This window comes from Panthera onca, chromosome C1, assembly GCF_046562875.1.
Source record: "Panthera onca isolate mPanOnc1 chromosome C1, mPanOnc1 haplotype 2, whole genome shotgun sequence".
NCBI classification, from domain to species: Eukaryota; Metazoa; Chordata; class Mammalia; order Carnivora; family Felidae; genus Panthera; species Panthera onca.
This window is the reverse complement of record NC_138346.1, coordinates 30,981,268-31,000,094: the sequence shown is the minus strand read 5'-3', so window position 1 is coordinate 31,000,094 and position 18,827 is coordinate 30,981,268. Positions and strand designations below refer to the sequence as shown.

Genomic DNA, 18,827 nt, shown 5'->3' with positions numbered 1-18,827 from the left:
GGGCTGGAACTCATGAACCGTGGTATCATGACCTAAGCTGAAGTCATATGCTTAACTGACTGAGCCACCCAGATGCCCCAATATTATCTTCATGTCATATATGATGAGATTGAGGCTCGGGGAGTTATAACAAATTGCATTTGACTAGCAAGTTTCCAAGTCTGGATTTTAACTCTGATGGTATCTCATTTGTGAAATGGGGATGAATATGTTAGCTTGAACCCATTAGAACTTCAAATTTCCAAACATGTTAAAGAAAATTACAGCTAACACTTGTTGATATTTCTCACCACAGAAAGACTTCTATTAATAACATATATTCAAATATAAAGGATACTAGTTTCCTAACATATAAGTGTTTATAAAATGTTTTCTTACATTCATGCTACTCATATTCAAAGAATATAACAAACTCTTCTGTGACTTATCACAAATATAGTAGAATGGCTAAGAGTGCAGTACTTTAGTTCTAGATCTTTCATTTGTGAAGTATGCCTCAGTTTCTTTATCTGTAAAGTACAATAATAAAGAATAATAATACCTGTCTTTACAGGTCGCTGTTGGGGTTGAATGAGTTATTAGCTATAAAGTGCATAGGACAGAAGCTACATATTACGAGTGCTCAATTAGTATTAGCCACTGGTAGTATTGTTTTTTAATTATTGTCATTTTCCAATATTTTTATACTGTAGATTCCACTATAAGTTTTTTTTTAAACCCGAGAAAGCTAGAATTTGGCACACAATTGGAACCTGAGGAATATGGACGGACATCTCTAACTAGAAATACAAAGAAAAGTCTCAAAGATTTTTAAGAAGTTAATACTAGTAAAATTGCAGACATGTAGTGTTGTTATCTAAGAAATAAAGTCATAGCTTAGAAAAGGAGAGCTAGGTGGGAGCAGGAAGATCTGCATATGTGACTGGGTTGGTGAAGTATGACTTCATGGTGTAGGCAAAGGGAGGAGACGTGCACTCCTCTGACACCAGTCTAGTGTTAGGAAAAACGTCAGCAAAGTTCACTTCACCTTGCTCAGTCCCTGAACACCAGATTTTTATAGACTAACTTGGTCAATGGCACATAGAAAATAATGAACAACTGTTGCTGAATATTGAAGTGATAACCCATGCAGACGTGCTTAAGGATTAAGACGTTGGCATCTATGTTTTTTAGGGATACTAGGTAATATCTTTCATATAATGTCATTGTCTGGTGCTAGTCTCAACATCAAACCAGCCTCGTAGAATGAGTTGAGAAATACTCCCTCCTCTGAATTTTCTGAAAGAATTTCTATAGAATTAGTGTGATTTCTTCCTTAAATGTTTGGTAGAATTCATCAGTGAAACCATCTGAGTCTAGAGTTTTTTATATGGGAAAGTTCCAGCTACAAATTCATTAAAAACAAACAGAAAAACTATAAGGTCTTTCAGCTTATATATTTCTTCCTACATAAGCTTTGGTAATTTGTGTCTTTCAAAAATGTATGCATTTCACCAGAGCTATGTTATCTGGGGTTAATTGTTTTTTCACTACCGAAACAAGGTTTTTCTTCATATTCTAACTGATGGCCCTCAATTATGAAGCTTTTTACTCTGGCTATTGGGAATAGATACTATTCCCAGCTCTGTGTGAACTTGCGACACTTTTCCTGTTATACTTTTGGGTGGTTCTTTTCCGGGTCGTGGGTAGTTTCCTCACATGTGTGTAATCATCAGTATTCAACTGGAGACGCGAGGCGATTCTCTGCAGATCTCAGAAAGAGTTCTGTATACTCTCCAGTTCTCTGCCAGCAAACTACATCTACATCCAGCTCGAAGTCCTTAGACTGGGTGCTCACTGAGCTCCGCTGTGTTTCCGTCCCTATACCACAGCCTGGAAACTTTCTCCAGAAGATAAGCTAGAACAATTGTAGATTCACCTCACTTGTTTTCTGTCTCTGCTGCCTAACATCTAAAATCTTAATTGCCATTGTTTCATGTTTTATGTATTTATTTATTTTTTTCAAGAGGGATTGTAAATCTGTTCCCTTTTACTCCATTTTGACCAGATATAGAAGTCCAGTCCTGGAGTATTGTGTGTGTGTGTGTGTGTGTGTGTGTGTGTGTGTATATATATATATATATATATATATAGCTATTACACTCAAAGAATTTTATTATATATTGTACATCTCTAGGCCCTTGAGTTTAATTTCTCCTTGTGCAGGCATGAAAACCATAGCCCAGTTAAAAGAGCTGAGAGTACTGAAAATTAAAAGAAAGTGAAATTATATTCATAAATGATCTAATGTATATATATTTCTTCATAGCTGCCTTTGAAATATCTACCAGTAGAAACGAGCTGCCCCAGGTAGTCTGGGAACACTTTTTTCGTCAAAATTTTTCCAGTAAAGGACTTAACTTATGAATCTATATCAATTTATTGCTCAAAAAATGGCTGATTTACAAGCAGTCCTGATCCTTGTCTCTTTTATTTCTTCTCAGTGCCAGATGAAAGCAAAGTCCACTCATTGGCTGATCACAAATCGGGTAAGAAACCCCTCATAGCTGACTTCAGATTCTCCTTCCTGGAAATTGCTGGCTGTGTTTGAGTAGCAGTTGGAACTTATTTCCATCCACTCGTCACTGAAAGGCTTGCTAATTAATACATGAGATGTCTCCGACTTCCACAAAGATGAATTATTGCCTGGCTGTGTGTGTAGTGGCATAACGTATGCTGACTCAAAATGTTTGAGAGGAAAGAATAAAGGTTTCCAAAAACTAATAATTTTAAAACCCAAACTCTTAAACCTGTTAGCCAGCTGAACACTTAAAACAGCAAACAAATTGTAAGGAAAATCCAAGCAAGTTTGAAACTCTTTCCTGTGATGAGTTGCACGTTACAAAGAGCTCCAGAATAAGAAAAGTGTCATCATTTCTCTTCCCTCAAAAAGGAATAATATTTTTGCTTGTCATCAAAGGGGATCACACCCCAGATGACTATCTTATCTTTCTTTTGACTGAGGAATGAATGAACCTTCCTTAGAGGTTCTACAGGAAGTCCACAGGGATCCCTAAGGGTCTTCTGGATCTTTCTCTGTTATGTATGTGATACCTTCATGGCAAAAATCCAAACTTTCCCTTCATTAGCAAGTGGCCTGCTTCTGTCTCTATGCCCTTCATCCTTGCTTTTTCACGTTAGTTGAAAACACTTAAAGCTACTAAGCTAGCAAATACTACAGTGAGATCCCTTTCCTCTATGGGTGCATTATCTGGGAGAAAGGATCCATTTTACTCTTAGGCTTGCCACTCCAAATAACAGAAGGGTTACAATTTGTTGACATGCCCCCCAACCCTGTTTCTGAAACAAAGAAGTCTTTCCTGTCACCGAGTGTCTCCTGCATTTATGTGCTAATTATGTTTCCAGCAGTAAGTGGCCTTGATGCTTCATTACTTCTATCATGTTCCAGGGCAAGATTATGATTTTTTTTTTCTTTTCCTCTTTCTCCATATTCTCTTGTGATAACAGCAGGGAAGGGCTGGTTCACAACTCTTAGATTGTTTTCTTTTCTGCTCCTCCTAATAAAGAGCCTAAGAGGTTAGATCACTGTGAAAGAAAAGATTTTTGTGAAAGTGATAAACTGCCAACATGCTGCTTTTCCCCATCATCCTTGCTCATTAAATCCTCGACTACTACAAGTGTTTTTAGGAGCCTGAAAACGAAGTTCTCATGACCAAGGAACCCCAAGGATAGCCTGTATTACTTTCACCTTAAATGCATCCTAAATGGTACTGCTGTAGTGAGCTTTGTTACACATATTCACCCTTGAAGATTAAAGCCTTTTTATGTACTGGGGTAGGCTTCAAGGTAAAAAAAAAAAAAAAAGCAATTTTTTTTTTAATGTTTATTTTATTTTTGAGACAGAGAGAGACAGAGCATGAATGGGGGAGGGGCAGAAAGAGAGGGAGACAGAATCGGAAGCAGGCTCCAGGCTTTGAGCCATCAGCCCAGAGCCCGACGTGGGGCTCGAACTCACGGACCGTGAGATCGTGACCTGAGCTGAAGTTGGACGCTTAACCGACTGAGCCACCCAGGCGCCCCAAGAAGCAATTTTTAAGACTTTTTATCAGTTTGGTTTTTGAAAACGAGCAAATAAACTTCCTAGCTTTTTTCCAGAAAATCAAATCTTACTCTGATCTTACTTAATTTCCTAAAAAATTCCTGTTAGCTAGTAACTAAAAGTTACTGCCACTCTTTTTAAATGAGAACATCTTAGTAACTCAGTATTTTAGTAAATTGAATTTAATAAATTGCAATGTAGTAAATTGCTACAGTATTTTAGTAAATTGAATATGTCTTTGTATAGTATGATATAAAACATATTAATAAAGAATTACCCTAAGTTCAAAACTTGAAATAACTTCCAAATTAAAAAAGAAATGACAAAAGTGGCATAATTTAAAATCTGTCAGGTAGGTTAATTGTAAGCTCCACATGGCAGCTTTACTCCAGCTGGTTGATAAAAATAGTACCAACAGTCTTTAGACCATGTGAACCATGATGCTTAAATATATTGGGTGTTTTAAAGATTTCTGGTTACTAATGAGTTGCTCATACAACATTCACTATTTTACACTTCTGAGTACTCGTGTGCCCTCTCACAGCATCACTGAGCTTTTCATTGGCCATCTGTGACATCAGTGCAAATGCTGAGAACAACCAGAAAACAGAGAAAACACAGCAGAGAGGCAATCACCTAATACTATTCAGTCTAGAGTTATATTAAGTGAGACAGTTAATGTCTCTAACATTAAGACGGACTCTAAAACATTAGACACAGTTCTGAGAAAATACAAAGCCACATTAAAGGAAAATCTGCAACTAAGGTTATAAATTTATACCCTCCAAGAATATAACCTCCCCCACTTTTTACATTTATTTCCTTTGGAAAATTGGTCTTGAATTTATAGTGATCCTCAAAAACTCATTCCTCGAGTAAAATGCCGCTCCCCTATGTGTGCCACATGCATGCAGAGCAGTTTCTGGGGAGGCTTTGGTGGCGGTCGTGGCAGTGACAGTGAAAGATTAAGGGTCCTTTTGATTCTGGTAATGTCTTTCAGTTACAAAATCATTTTCAAAACGCACCTAATGTATAACTGAAGTCTCATTCTGCTACAGTCTGTGACCGCTAAGCAAGTTACTAGTTGGATTATAATGTCTAATGTTCCATGATCACACTTGTCTCGCCAGTGTTTAAAGAGATCATTTGGTGTCTTTTTGTTTCACCTTTCTCTCCCTTAAATCTTTTTCTCCAGAATATTTAAGTAAAAAGGTGATTATCTCTTTTGCTAAAAAGAGAGAGTATCTCCCTGTGTCTCTTTTTAATTATAGAAATGTGGGCAGCTTTCATACCATCCAAGACCATCAGGAAGTTAAATTAAATTGTATGTGCTGCCCTAAATCTATCATCCATCCTCTTATTTGGGATGGTATTCAACATTTTAATAAATTCATTGGAGTTAAAATTTCTTCTGAGTCAGCTACGGAGAGTGTAGAGAGCCATTTCGTGCCAAGTTCCATCTGTTGGTCTGCCTTGGGTACCTCCCAAATTTGTGACAATATTTTTGGCATCCTTTCCTGGGCTTAAGCTTTAAATGGTTGATTCTTCAGAACTCTGATCAAATCAAAGGCTCAGGTAAGATAAATCATTCTAACATTTTTGGCCCAAAATGTAGTGTGCCCTCATTCCTTCTGGATTCAATTCAGTATTCTTGAGATTTTTCTACATTTTACCTCAGGGGTTTCCCCTGAGTGCATTGTATTTCAGACCTTAGCTAGGAAGCTGGCAGGATGATTCTGTGGTTGATCTTGTATGGTCTTCCTCCATGTATAAGAGGTGTCAATGTCTATGGAATGGTGAGACATCTCAGACAGATTAAGAACAAAATGCCTTGTAATTGGTTCCTTTAAGAAAAATCACAAGTTTCAGAGAGCCTTAAAAGTCAAAAAGGTGTCTTTCACTTTTCCCCTTATCTTGTTCATTGAATTCTGACGAAACCCCAATGCTAGTAAATGCAGAGGGCTAAAGAAACTTCAGCAAAAGGTATATTTAAAGCAATGAAACCATTTTTTTTTTGATGATTTAAATACTCTAAGGAACATTAGAATCCAAAGAAGATGACATCAAGTTTGGCGTAGCTTTTTTTAAAATTATACCTTAATTTTGACTGTACACAGTGTCGTAAACTATGTCTGAGAAGGCAATCTTTCCTTCCCTGCGCCCTACATTCTGAGCTGACACCTAAACTGATAGTTTAATGCTCCTCAACATTCCGACAGAAAGGACTTATAAATTTTACTTTTTTTTTTACTCTGTCTTAATTTTTTTTTTTTTTTTGTTTTGATTTACTGCTTGGAACTGTTTTAATATGTATTGACTGTCTGCAGAGATCTTTGCTGACCCAGCTCTTTAAGATGATGCAGTACTGAAGAAAGCCGATGAGTTCTTCTTTATGAGCTCTGACATATTAATTAGCAAAATGGACTAAAAAGCTTTCCTATTTCTATTTTAATTTCTTACATTCTCAAACACCTGTCTATATAGCTGTAAAACAGGCAAGTCTGTAAAAGTAACGGTTGGCAGTAAGTCCAGACCTTCTCTGAGATAAGTTTATCAATTAATGAGCAAATATTCATTAACAGTCTAAGGGGATATCTCTGTATAGGTGCCTGGAAGCCAGTAAGTATTTGGTATCTTACATTTTACTGGTAAGCAGGCTGAAGCTCAGGGCATTTAAATACTTTCTCTCTCAGCCGGTAACTAGTACGGGTTAGGTTATGAGCCGAGATACTGTGCGCTAAAGCCTATGCTCTGGCCAGTTGATTTTCCACCAGCATGTGCCTAACACTTCAGTCCCAGGAACTGAGAAGAATACAGTTCTAGTTGGAAGACATGACACACACATCAAGATAGCCCATGAATTCTTGCTTACCTTTGGTAAACTCCAGCTGAACAAGGAATACCATAAGTATAATTTCTCTAACAGACTATTGTAACTCAGTGAGCATGGGAGAGACATCTGATCTGATCATTTTTGCCTCTGTTTCCCTACATGTGTGTATGCGTGTATGTAGATATAAATTATTTGTATTTATAACCTATTTATATGAAAGTTAGGCCAAGTTAAGAGATGTATAAGAAAATATGCATGTGATGTGCATGTATTGTGTATAAATTATAGCAAATGTGCATGTGACACGTATCCTTAAGGCAAAGGCCAAAAGTTTAATATGCAAGTCGCCAACTTGGCAGACCTTACATTCTGTTCTAAATGCATTGTGTGTAAACTTTATATTTCGAATGTTCAAGTGTGGCCAAAGAAATCTCTAGATCTTTCCAAAGAGCTAGAGTAGAGCTCTTAAAAGCAAAAGGTGATGAGATAGTCCCTTTAATACAAGAGCAATGTGTTATTAAGTGGCATTTCATATATTTTGTTGAGTCTTAGTATTTCATACTTTTATAGACTATCTAAATTAAAGTATGCATTTAAAATTTGGAATACCAGCTATGGTCATTTTTCGTGAGTCTTAATTGGATACTGCTTTTCGTGGCTTTTTATTGTTATTGTTGATAAGGACCTAAATCTTAGAGTCAGTAGATAGTGGACTTAAACTCTGTTTCTTTCCTCATTAGTTGGTTAAGGTAACACTATATGGGCTATAGTTTTGGACAAAAATCTTTATTAGGTAATTTCTAAGCTTTGGTCATTTGTTATGTTGGTTAAATATAACTTTCATCACGAGAAATATATACATTCTCACATCCTCCAGCTTGGTTTACCTTTCCATGGGATTCAGGATGTTATTAAAAAAATAGCAATATATATAGGATTCTTCCTATACAAACTTGATTATGAAGCGACTCTGGTATTTCCTATGTTGTAAAAGGTTACTGAATAGTCTGGTCTCTGAAATTCAATGAATCAAATTGAATTAGAAATAAATCTATCAGCCTTCTTAGAAATGCGGTTAGAGTCTTTGCTACTCAGATATGGTGCAGGTGTGTGCATCTCTGAATTTCATGAGTAGATAGAGTCTACATATTTTTACAAATCAAATTTCAAAATTAATTATTTCAGTTCTACTCATGTTTATTAAGTGCCCATTCTGTGACAGGTGTTGTATCAAGTACTGGAGATAGAAAATGACATAAGACATGGTCTCTGTCTTAGAAAATTTTTTTATGAAATGGTAGGGGAAAAAGACCTATAAATGCCTAATTAAATATTGGTTTGGTACGTCTGTGCTAAAGAGTACAATGCAGAAGTCTCACAGGAAATATTGCTTGATTCTGCTTGGGATTGGGGGATGGCTGTCATGTTTCAGTAAGGAAATGCTTCCATGGCAGGATCTGAAAGATAAATAGAAGTCTGAGAAATAAAAAAGGTCAATAAGCTAACACATTTCAAGCATATGGAAAGTTATGACAATTTGAAACATCGTGGTATGTTCGTGAAACTATAAGGATTTCAGTGTGTCACAAATGCAGAGTGGAGAGTAACAGATACAAGGTTGAGCCAGTAAGCAGAGATTAGATCATGCAGAATTCTTATCAAATGGAAAAATGTCAATGTTATCCTACAGGCTCAGAGAATTGAAACCTATTAAAGAAGGGGATTGGCCAGTTTTATATTCTACTACTATCACTTTGCTGTGGTGACTTGAAGGACAAAAAGAAAAACAAAAAGTCGAGGACAAGAATTAAGAGACCATTGCAAGAGTCCACATAAGAGATGGTGTGGACATAAGTTCAAGTGAATCACAATGGATATGGAAAGGAAATTAAACATATTTAGGAAATAGAGCTTTGAGTTTGTGAGGGTTTTTTAATTAAACTTGGTGAGTGAGGAAGAAGATCCAATTTGATTCTCAGTGTATCATCCAGCTATTGCTATAACTATGCTGCATGACAAAATCAACAGCAAACGTTTCTTGATCACCTGTCTTCATGTGGGCTGCGAATTGCTGATCTCACAAGTGTTTCGCTGGGCTTAGCTCCAACCTACAGTGTAGGTCCTGGTTTTATGCATGCCTCTTATTCTCCTTGGAACAGTGGTTTGCTTAGGAAAGTATTTTTGATAACAAGAATGATAAGATGGAAATAGGGTAGATAGAGAGGAAACCCATATGTGCCAGAGCTGTGGAGTATTAAGTCACATGAGAGTAAAGGTAGTAGAGTAGAATGAGAGGCAGGAGTAGAGGGAAGTATGGCAGGGTGGTATGAGCTGGGAAGGAGTAGGGATTTTATATGCGCATAGGTGACCATTGTACTTGAAAGTGGAAATGAGAAGTAAAGACATCATTGAGCCCCCTCCCAACCCTGACCAGCATGATATGGGTGAGAATGAGGGTTGTAAGGGAAGTAGATTTCTTAGTGGAGAGGTAGATTTCAACTAAGGCAGGGAAATTTTTAGAGAACAGGTTGAAAGTGAACAGCATCTTGTCAACCATAGAAGGATAGTGGGAACTCAAGAAGGCAAATGGAGGAGTCTGGGATGGAGGGGAAAGTGGGACCATGAATCACATGGGAATATGGCCAGAGTGGTGTAAGGTGGCAGCCCAGAGGGCAATGGATGACCAGGGGTTCCTCCTCTTGGGAAATGACTGAGGATGGCAGATGTGATGGGCCCGGTTTGTTTTGATAGCTTTGCAGTTGCCAAGAGGATTGATCTTCACTTTTCAGTGAAGGCTTTGGTCAGTTTAGACTCAGTGATGGCCTGGATGAATTATATCCTGTAAACAGATCATATCTCTGAAGAACAAGAAGGTGAACGTTTCCAGGAGGAAATGGTCCCAAGGTTAGAGAAGTTTTGAGAAGATGCCCAAGTTGCACTAGGTTTGGAAATTGAGAGATGGCCATTAGTTATCATTTCAGTGGAGGGAGTTTTGACAGACAAGAGAGCAGAGAGGGAGTTTTGACAGACAAGAGAGAATAAAGTGGCATGCCTTGAGGAGCAATGGGAGGTAGAAAGAAGCACAGGTGATCTTTCCAGAAAGTTAACATTAAGAGAAAGAAAAGAGATGTATCTAGAGAAGTTAAGTTGTTTTGATTCCTCTACTCTTTGTTATCAACAAGAAACACCAAACGATGTTTGTAGACTGAGAGGAAAGAGATGCTGTGAGAGAATGAAGAAAGAGGAAAGTGTTAAAGGCATAGGATTAAGACTGTAGTTTTATAGCAGTTGGCCTTGAAGAGGATGAGCCAAGATTATAGGGAAAGTAGCAGTGATGTATGTAGCATAGATAAATTTGTAGGTAGTGGGGTTGAGAAATTAAGGTTGTTGATTGTCTTGGGTCCCTGGGTGGTTCAGTCAGTTAACAGTCTGAGTCTTGGTTTCAGTTCAGGTCATGATCCCACAGTCGTAAGATGGAGCCCTGTGTCAGGCTCCATGCTGAGTGTGGAGCCTGCTTAGAATATTCTCTCTCTCTCTCTCTCTCTCTCTCTCTCTCTCTCTCTCTCTCTCTCCACCCGCTCTCTCCCTCTCTCCCTCTCTCCCTCTCTCTCTCCCTCTCCCTCTCCCTCTCCCTCTCCCTCTCCCTCTCCCTCTCCCTCTCCCTCTCCCTCTCCCTCTCCTCCACCTCCCTCCCTCCCTTTCTCTCTGTCTCTCTGCCTCTCCCTCTCTCTCTATCTCAAATAAATAAATAAATAAACAAATGCTGTTAACGGTCTCATCTTCTTGATGGTGTCCAAGTCTACATGGTGGCATTACAGGGTTGATCATAGCTGGCCAAGAATATGAGAAACACTTTAGATAGTAGGCAACCTAGGTTGAAATGTGTTTAAGTCATCGAAGCAAAATTGAATAGACAGCTATGAAGAAATATATTTACACATACACATGCACGTGCATGCTACATTCAAGGGTTGGGTTGCAGATGAGCTACAGTTGTTCCCTGAATTAAAATGCAATTTATCTCTTTCAGTTAGATTTTCAACTCTCCATTTGTGGTGGAATAATAGAATGTTAAAACCAAGTGGAGCAGTATATATCTCTAGTATATCAAGTTTTGTAAAGGGTAGATTGAGGCCTAGAGAAGGAAAGTCACCCGCACCAAAGGCCCAGCTGGTCAATGACAGAACTGAGGCTCAGATCTGTCAACTTACATTTCAGCAATCTCTTGTTTTGTGAATTCAAATATCATTGCTACCAGTTTTGCCTGATTTAATAACCTAAACAATCATTAAACTTCTCAAAATTTCCCCAAATTCAGCATGGGTAACAGAAAGACTAATTTGGCACAAGACTAGTCATTTTTCCTTTAAGCTTCTGACATTGAAACCCACCAGAATTGAATACGCTTCTATATACAAAATTTCATGTTTCATTCCAAATTTATACAGACTGTCACAAAATCTGTGTTTATTTATAGTTGCTCTTTATTACATTTTTTACTTTAATTGTGTTATATTTCTTTTTCATATATATATATGTGTGTGTGTATAATATATACATATATATTATACACACACATATATATATATATACATATATATATATATATATATATATATATATATATATATATGCATATGCATGCACAGGACAAATTATTTTATTTAAGCACCAGTGCACATTTGTTGATGTGGTATATTTTGGTACTTATTTTTCCCTATGCCCTTAAATATTAATATTTACATTACAAAATTCTCAATAACAAAATTCTTTGTTATCCTGTCTCCCTTGTTGTTCAGAATATGACAGTCTGTCTTTGGAGATAAAATTTAGTATGCTTAAGTGTGTGCTGATTTAGAAAATTTACAGTTTCTAAAATGTTTTGAGTTGTTTGAACAAGCGAAAAGTAATTTTACAAGGAGAAGAGCGTATTTCTATATATGTCAAGTTCTTCAAATGTGGCTGAACTCTCAAACTTCACCATCCACGGGGAATATGTGTCTTGTACATTTAGAAACAGTGGTTTGGAACTGACAATTCTAATAGTGTTTCTAAATGCTAGAATGAACATCTGCGGCGAAAAATGTTATTAGCTAATTACATGATGGTTGATAAATACAAAGTGAATGTTTGACATCAGAACTGTACTATGGGCTGAGCTATCTGTACCCAACTTTGGATTAGCTCTGCAACCGGCAAGGAACAATAGTAGGAGCCACAGAAAACAGAAGGACACATAAAAAGTACACAAAAATGCCATCATTAGTCAGACAGTTACTGTATGAATTTGGATGTACCGTGGGCAAAAGCAAATCACAGTCTCTAAAAACATAGTACCTATAAATCTGAACCTACAATATGAGCCTTGCTTCCATCCTCTTTCTCTTATGGTTAGCTTTAGGATGTCTTCAGTGAACTTTTTTGCAATGAAACTATTTCAATAAAATCACTGGACAATGCTTACCAGCTTTAAATAATGGCAGCCCCTCATGAACAGCATAGTCGGAAAGAGCTATAAGGCTTTTCAGTTCCTACATCATTATTTTAGGAAAGTTTACATTGAGATCTAGAATTTAAAATCACTCTTCTAAGGAAAGGGTTTTATGTGTAAATTTGTTGTGGAGAAAAAGACGGAGACTCTCTGACTCCGATGACCTGGAGGGATTGTAAGCTACCTGCTTGTAAGACCTTTTATTTTCAACTTTGGTGAAAAAATCTAGTCTGCCAGTGTTAACTGAATGCCTATGTGGTCATTCTAGCAATGGCTTTAATTCTTAAGTTTTCTCACTAGAAATCAGCCAATGGGTGTATTGCAAGGACAGGTTTAAAACCCAACCTGGGAAATTTGAAGATGAGCTCCTGCGTGATAGACCACCAAATCTATGTTGCATAATATAATATGCCAAAGCCTAGATTTTGTCTTTAATATCTGATAAATTGCCAACTAATAGTGAGAGTCACTTAGTGTATATTGATTTTGATAATGTCAGTATGACTTTATATTAGATGAACTGTGTGTATATATTTACATGCATACACATTTGAGGCTCATGAATGAAAATTGCTTTATGTAGGCAAGAAAGACAAGCATTAAAAATGTGTATTTCATATTTTTTGAACATTTATTTATTTTTGAGAGACAGAGAGAGACAGAGCATGAGCAGGGAGGGGAAGAGAGAGAAGGAGACAGAGAATCTGAATCGGGCTCCAGGCTCCGAGCTGTCAGCACAGAGTCCGATGCGCGGCTGGAACTCAAGATTCGCGAGATCATGACCTTGGCCGAAGTCACACGCTTAACCAACTGAGCCACCCTGGCACCCCAATGAGGATTTCAAGAAGAGTATTGCCTACTTATGAGACACTCGTTCATTCCTGTATTTAGGCTCTGTGGCAGCAACGAATTTCAGCATCTGTAGCAAGTCATATCATGCCCTGCATCACCTTCTCATGGCCTGCCCTTCCAGGCTTGTCTCTTGCCACTTGACCCATCGGCCTCATCATGCATGTTCCAGACTCACAGAGATACTCTCTTTCGTCATCAGACCTTATCTTGCTCTTTCACACCTCAGAGCCTCAGCTGAACTCTCCTAAGAAACTTTCCCTACCACCCTCAGGCAAGGGTCTCTTCTTGGAGAGAAGTTTAACTTCTTATGTAACTTCAGGTGGCTTTAGGCTCTGCTTTTATATTATTTGACTACTCTCAGTCTATTTTGGTTTAACTCACACTTCTGTTCCATAGCTGGTCAGCCCCCAAGATCTCCCTCAGGCTGTGTTCAATCTCCTTTGATCAGTAGTTGTGGCTCCTTTACATCATTAATAATCCCACAGCCCACCTTTTCTTATACGGGCAGAATCTGATTATCTACCGCATAAAGGGGAGTAACCAAAGATAACTCATTTATTAAACCAGTATTTATTAAACCAGTATTCCATGTGTCACACACTGTGCCAGGTACTACAGATACAAAGTCGTGTAGAATACAGATTTGACCACTGAGGTGCTTACGGCTTAGTACAACAAACGGTGAAAATTGCATGTACTTAAGTATAAATGCAAATACATAGAAAAAGTAACAGGGGTTACCTTTACCAAGAGGAAGCAGCCTGAGTTTGAGGGACAAGGGAAACTTCTGCTTTATCTACAGCATCTGAATTTTTACATTGAGACTGAGTTTATGTACAAATTAGATAATGAATAATTTATGGATTTAAAAAATAAAACCATTTTTAAACATTGTAAGACTGCACAGGCTGAATCTACTAACAGAAATGTTATACAAATGGGAGGATTTAGCATAGGGACTGTCACAGAGTATGTACAGAAGAACCACAGGAGAAAGGATGGTTTCTGGGAGGGAGAGGCTGGATCCCCGAGTCATGCCGGAAGCCTCCTTGGGGCCCAGGAGTATTTCGGGGCAAAGGGAATGGAAAGGAGCTTTAGCGCGAGATGCCTCATTTATAGGTTGCTGGAGAAAGGGCCAATGAAAAACATACCTAAGAGAATTTTAACCCCCCGTCAATTTTTGGTATCCTAGAAGGTAGTAACTTAAGTCCTTGTAATTTATTCAGTAAGGCACCCACACAATGCCATGTACAAAAAAAAAAAAAAAGGGTCTTTTTTAAAGGCTCATGATGCCCAACTGTGTCCAATAAAAGCAGAATTATAAGAGGACTAATGATGAATATGTAAAAATGACAGAGAAAACTGAAAGCAACCTAGATTACTTCTCCTTGCTAAAGTAAGCAAATGCAAATTGATTCCCACTCTATTGATAATTAGAAACCACACATCCACACAAAACAACCTATAAATTCCACCCCATCAAACAACAAAGCGGTTTAAAATTACCTTTTGAACAAAAACCCTTTTATTAACCAGTCAGTTAAAATAATAATAATAACACCCAAAAAAGGGTGTATACCCTCTTAAACCAGGCAAGCCACACACACACACGCACACACACACACACACACACACACACACACACGGGAAAGAAAAAGCAGATTTGTAAAATATCATGATACGCCATCAGGGAGTTATTTAGAAATATTGGTGTCCAACTGATGACCGAGGCTTTTTACTTGCTATACTGACAGACATCAGAGAAAATGCTGCTGTTGGTTGGTGTAGTGATCCAGTGGTCCACGAACTCTTGTAATGATTTATATGGGCAAGTACTTTCCATTTTGTAAAAGTATGTATCTCTATGAGTATACACTAGCAAAACAGTTTTTCCATTTATGGGAATGCTACATGTATTTGTAAAATGCGATTTTACATAAAGACTGTGAGATTCTAAAGACTATTGGTAAGGAAATGTAACATGATACGTGAACATGGCAAAATATTATGGAACGGTGACACAAATTGCTGAAGTTTGGGCAATGCTGACCAATTTCATGTTTCCATCAGCATGCTTTTTTGCAAAGGTCAAACAAAATCTTAGTTTGAGGAAAGTGTGTTCACTCTGAGGCCTTGAGGCCACATGATACTCACAGTCTGGGTCCCGTTTCCTGTCCACATGCAAACACCTTCAGTTCTGGTTGAACACTGCCTTCTTCTGCAAAAGAAATGTCCAAACCTTCAACTCTTTCTTAGCATGATAACTTTTTTAAAAATTTATTTAAGTTCGGTTAGTTAACATACAGTATAGTATTGGTTTCAGTAGTAGAACCCAGTGATTCATCACTTACATATAACACCCAGTGCTCATCCCAACAAGTGCCCTCCTTAATGCCCATCACCTCTTTAGCCTGTCCCCCCCACCTCTCCTCCCGCAACCTTCAGTTTAAGAGTTTCTTACGGTTTGCCATAAGTCTTAATCGAGTTAAACTTGAATTATATTTTCAAATATTCCTCCAACAAATATTCCTCCAACAAATATTCCTCCAACAAACCTGTGACATTAATCCAGCAGGAAGTCAGGTTGGCCCCATGGGAATACCTCCCAAAGCTTTCCTTCCCACCCTTGCCCAAGCCACCATCACCTCAGGCCTTCGGGAGCCTCCTCACCCATCCTCTTCTGCTCTCTCTACATTTCAGCTCTCATAGGAGCCAAGGGATCTTTGAAAAACATGAATCAAATCATGTCCCTCAAATGCTTAGAATTCTCCAGTGGCTTTTCATCATTCATAGAAAAAAATCCCGATTTCCTACCATGACCCCCAAAGCCCATCTTCATTTGCCTCGCCTACCTCTCTGACCTCATCCCCACTGCTGCCTCCTCCTTCGGGATACTTGGCCTCACCTGCCTACTTGCTGTCTCTGGAGCAGGCTAACTTACTCTCTTTCCAGGCCCTTTGCACATGTATTCCCTCTGCTCAGATGATCTCCCTCCACTTCGCATGGCTGTTTTTTTCTTATTCAGTTCTTAGGTCAGATGTTGTTTCCTCAAGGATACCTTCTCTGACCACCCCATCTAAAATAGAAAATAAGTCAGTAGAATTCTATTGCTTCCTCTGTTTATTTCCTAATATCACTTATTACATGCTGTAGTGTGTGTGTGTGTGTGTGTGTGTGTGTGTGTGTGTGTGTGTTGTGTGTGTGTGTGTAACTGCCTATCTCCCCTCCCTCTAGAATGTTAAGCTCTACAAGGGCAGAGACCTTGAACCCCAGTCCAAGAGCAATATCTGGCACAGAGCAGGTGTCCTTGGTGTTTGCTAAGTCTTTCTCTGGATACGTCTGTTGCATAATTTTACTTTTAAACTTCCCATGTTCTTTATGGGCGTGTATTTTCCTAACAAATAGCTGGGTTTTGTTCCTCTGTTGGGTCTGGTGGGCTGAATTGTGACTGGGAGTTCAGCCATTTACATTTATTGAGATCACCAGCATATTTAGATTAGGTTTATCATCTTATTTTTATATTTCAGCCCCCTCTTAATGTCTCCTTTTCTCCTTTCTTATCCTCCAAGGATGAAATCCTATTTTGTTTTGTCCCACTTTTTTCTTATATTGATTTGGCAACTATGCACCACCTTTTATTCATGCATACTTAACAAAATATAAAACAGTCCACACTAAATTCTTTTCCCATACAGTACAAGGCACTTAGAATAATTTAGCACTCTGTACCCTCTCCCAGTGTCTATACTATTTTCCACTTTCTTTCTTAGTTTTTGATATAACAGGTTATATACTAATTTAATGTTCCATGTAGTTATGGGTGCCTGGGTGCCTCAGTTGGTTAAACGTCTGATTCTTGGTTTCAGCTCAAATCATGGTCTCACAGCTTCGTGAGTTCGAGCCCTGCATTGGGCTCTATGCTGGCAGTACAGAGCCTCCTTAGGATTCTCTCTCTTCCTCTCTCTATGCCTCTCCCCCACTTGCGCTCTCTCTCTTTCTGTCTCCCCCCCCCCCCAAAAAAAAAGAAAAAAGAAAAGCACTTTAAAAAAATAAAATAAATGTTCTACGTATTTAGTGTTTGTTCAAACTTACCCATATATTTGCCAGTTTCTTTTCTTATTGTTCTTCCTCGTATTTTAAACCTTCCTTTTGGGGTCTTTTTTTTTTTTTCTTTTCTGAAGTATGCCCTTTAAAATACTCCTTTAATGATGGTCTATTGATTACACTCTGCTGTTTTAGGAAAATGTCTTGTCCTTGACAATTAGTCATGTTAAGTGCATGGTATTTGCCTGACGGCTCACTGCTGTTCTGCTGGCTTCTGGCTTCTGTGGAAAGTCGGCCACTGGTCTAATTGACATCTCTTTACTGGTCATCAGTCTTTTCTCTCTAGATACTTTTAAATTCTCTTTGTCTTTGATGTTCACTTTCACTACAGTCTAGGTCTTGCCGTCGATTTCTTTATATTATCATTCTTGGTAGATGGAGTGTCTCCTCTGGCTGCATATTAATGTTTTCCATCACTTCTGGGAAACTATGTCTGTTAATATGCCTCTTTCCCATTCTGTCTTCTCCTTGTGGAATGCTTACCGGCTGTACCTTAGATCTTACTTTTCAGCCGTGTCTCCTGAAAACACTACTTCGCATTTTCTATCTCCTTGATTCTGTGCTTAGTTGGAGGGAATTGTTACACACCTATCTTCTAATCCCAACTTGGTGTCTAAATCGCTTTCATGTTTCTGCTGACTCTCATTCATGGTGACTTTTTTTTTTTATGAATTTGCTGATTTCTGTCTGGGATGTCATATTCGTTTGGATTGGACATGTGAGGATCTTGAGGAATCGGATTTGCATGTGCTTTTCTCCAGAGAAGATTTCGATTCACTTCTTTTGGGGTACTAGCAAAGCACTACTAGCCTCGGACCACTTTCATATAATTTCTTGGCTGACAGCTTAATTAATTGGGAGAAAATAAATTTGATTTCATACCTCTAAGAGGACAACCCTGTGGTTGTAAATTCTTAAAGAGAATAGTGATATTTTTAATTGCATTTTTCTTATTTAAACCAGAGTCAAGGCAGATTTTCTTGGATTCACTTTGCTGAGGAAAGTGTATTCAGGACAGGAGGTTACTCAGTACACTCTTCTACCAAAGTGGTAGATCCTTTTAAGGGTCATTGCTTTAACTCTCCTACATTTGACTCTTTCTCCCAGATCCTCCAAGATATCCCCTTCGTACCACTTCCCCTTGCTTCAGATTCCTGGTATCAGCGTTCACTTGAAGGGTAGTCTTAACGTAAAAGTTTGGTTACATAGCATCATTCACTCTTGGTTTTTTATTCGTTAATTTTTATTTGTTGGGTGACTTTGCTTAAGTAATTCTCTTAATTTCCTATGAGCTAAGCAATGCAGTTAGATGCATTTAACTTATCTAAGATCCGTTTGTATTTTTATTATCAGAATTTGGGGAATTGATACATTACTGGAAGCAGAAGCCTAGAGTCCAGTAGTTGTTTGCTGAATGAATGAATGAATGAATGAATGGTTATCTTTTG

The 18,827-nt window shown here is 38.1% G+C and overlaps 1 protein-coding gene across 5 annotated transcripts in view; it reads left to right on the top strand.

The window, feature by feature from the left end:
* PARD3B (par-3 family cell polarity regulator beta) overlaps nucleotides 1–18,827 on the top strand; it is a 1,001,728-nt gene that overhangs the window by 651,043 nt on the left and 331,858 nt on the right. For all 5 annotated transcript variants that reach the window (XM_078450957.2, XM_078450961.2, XM_078450959.2 and 2 more), the window contains one exon: nucleotides 2,484–2,528. In XM_078450957.2, the coding sequence (XP_078307083.1) occupies nucleotides 2,484–2,528 (45 nt within the window). The remainder of the gene's footprint in view (nucleotides 1–2,483; nucleotides 2,529–18,827) is intronic.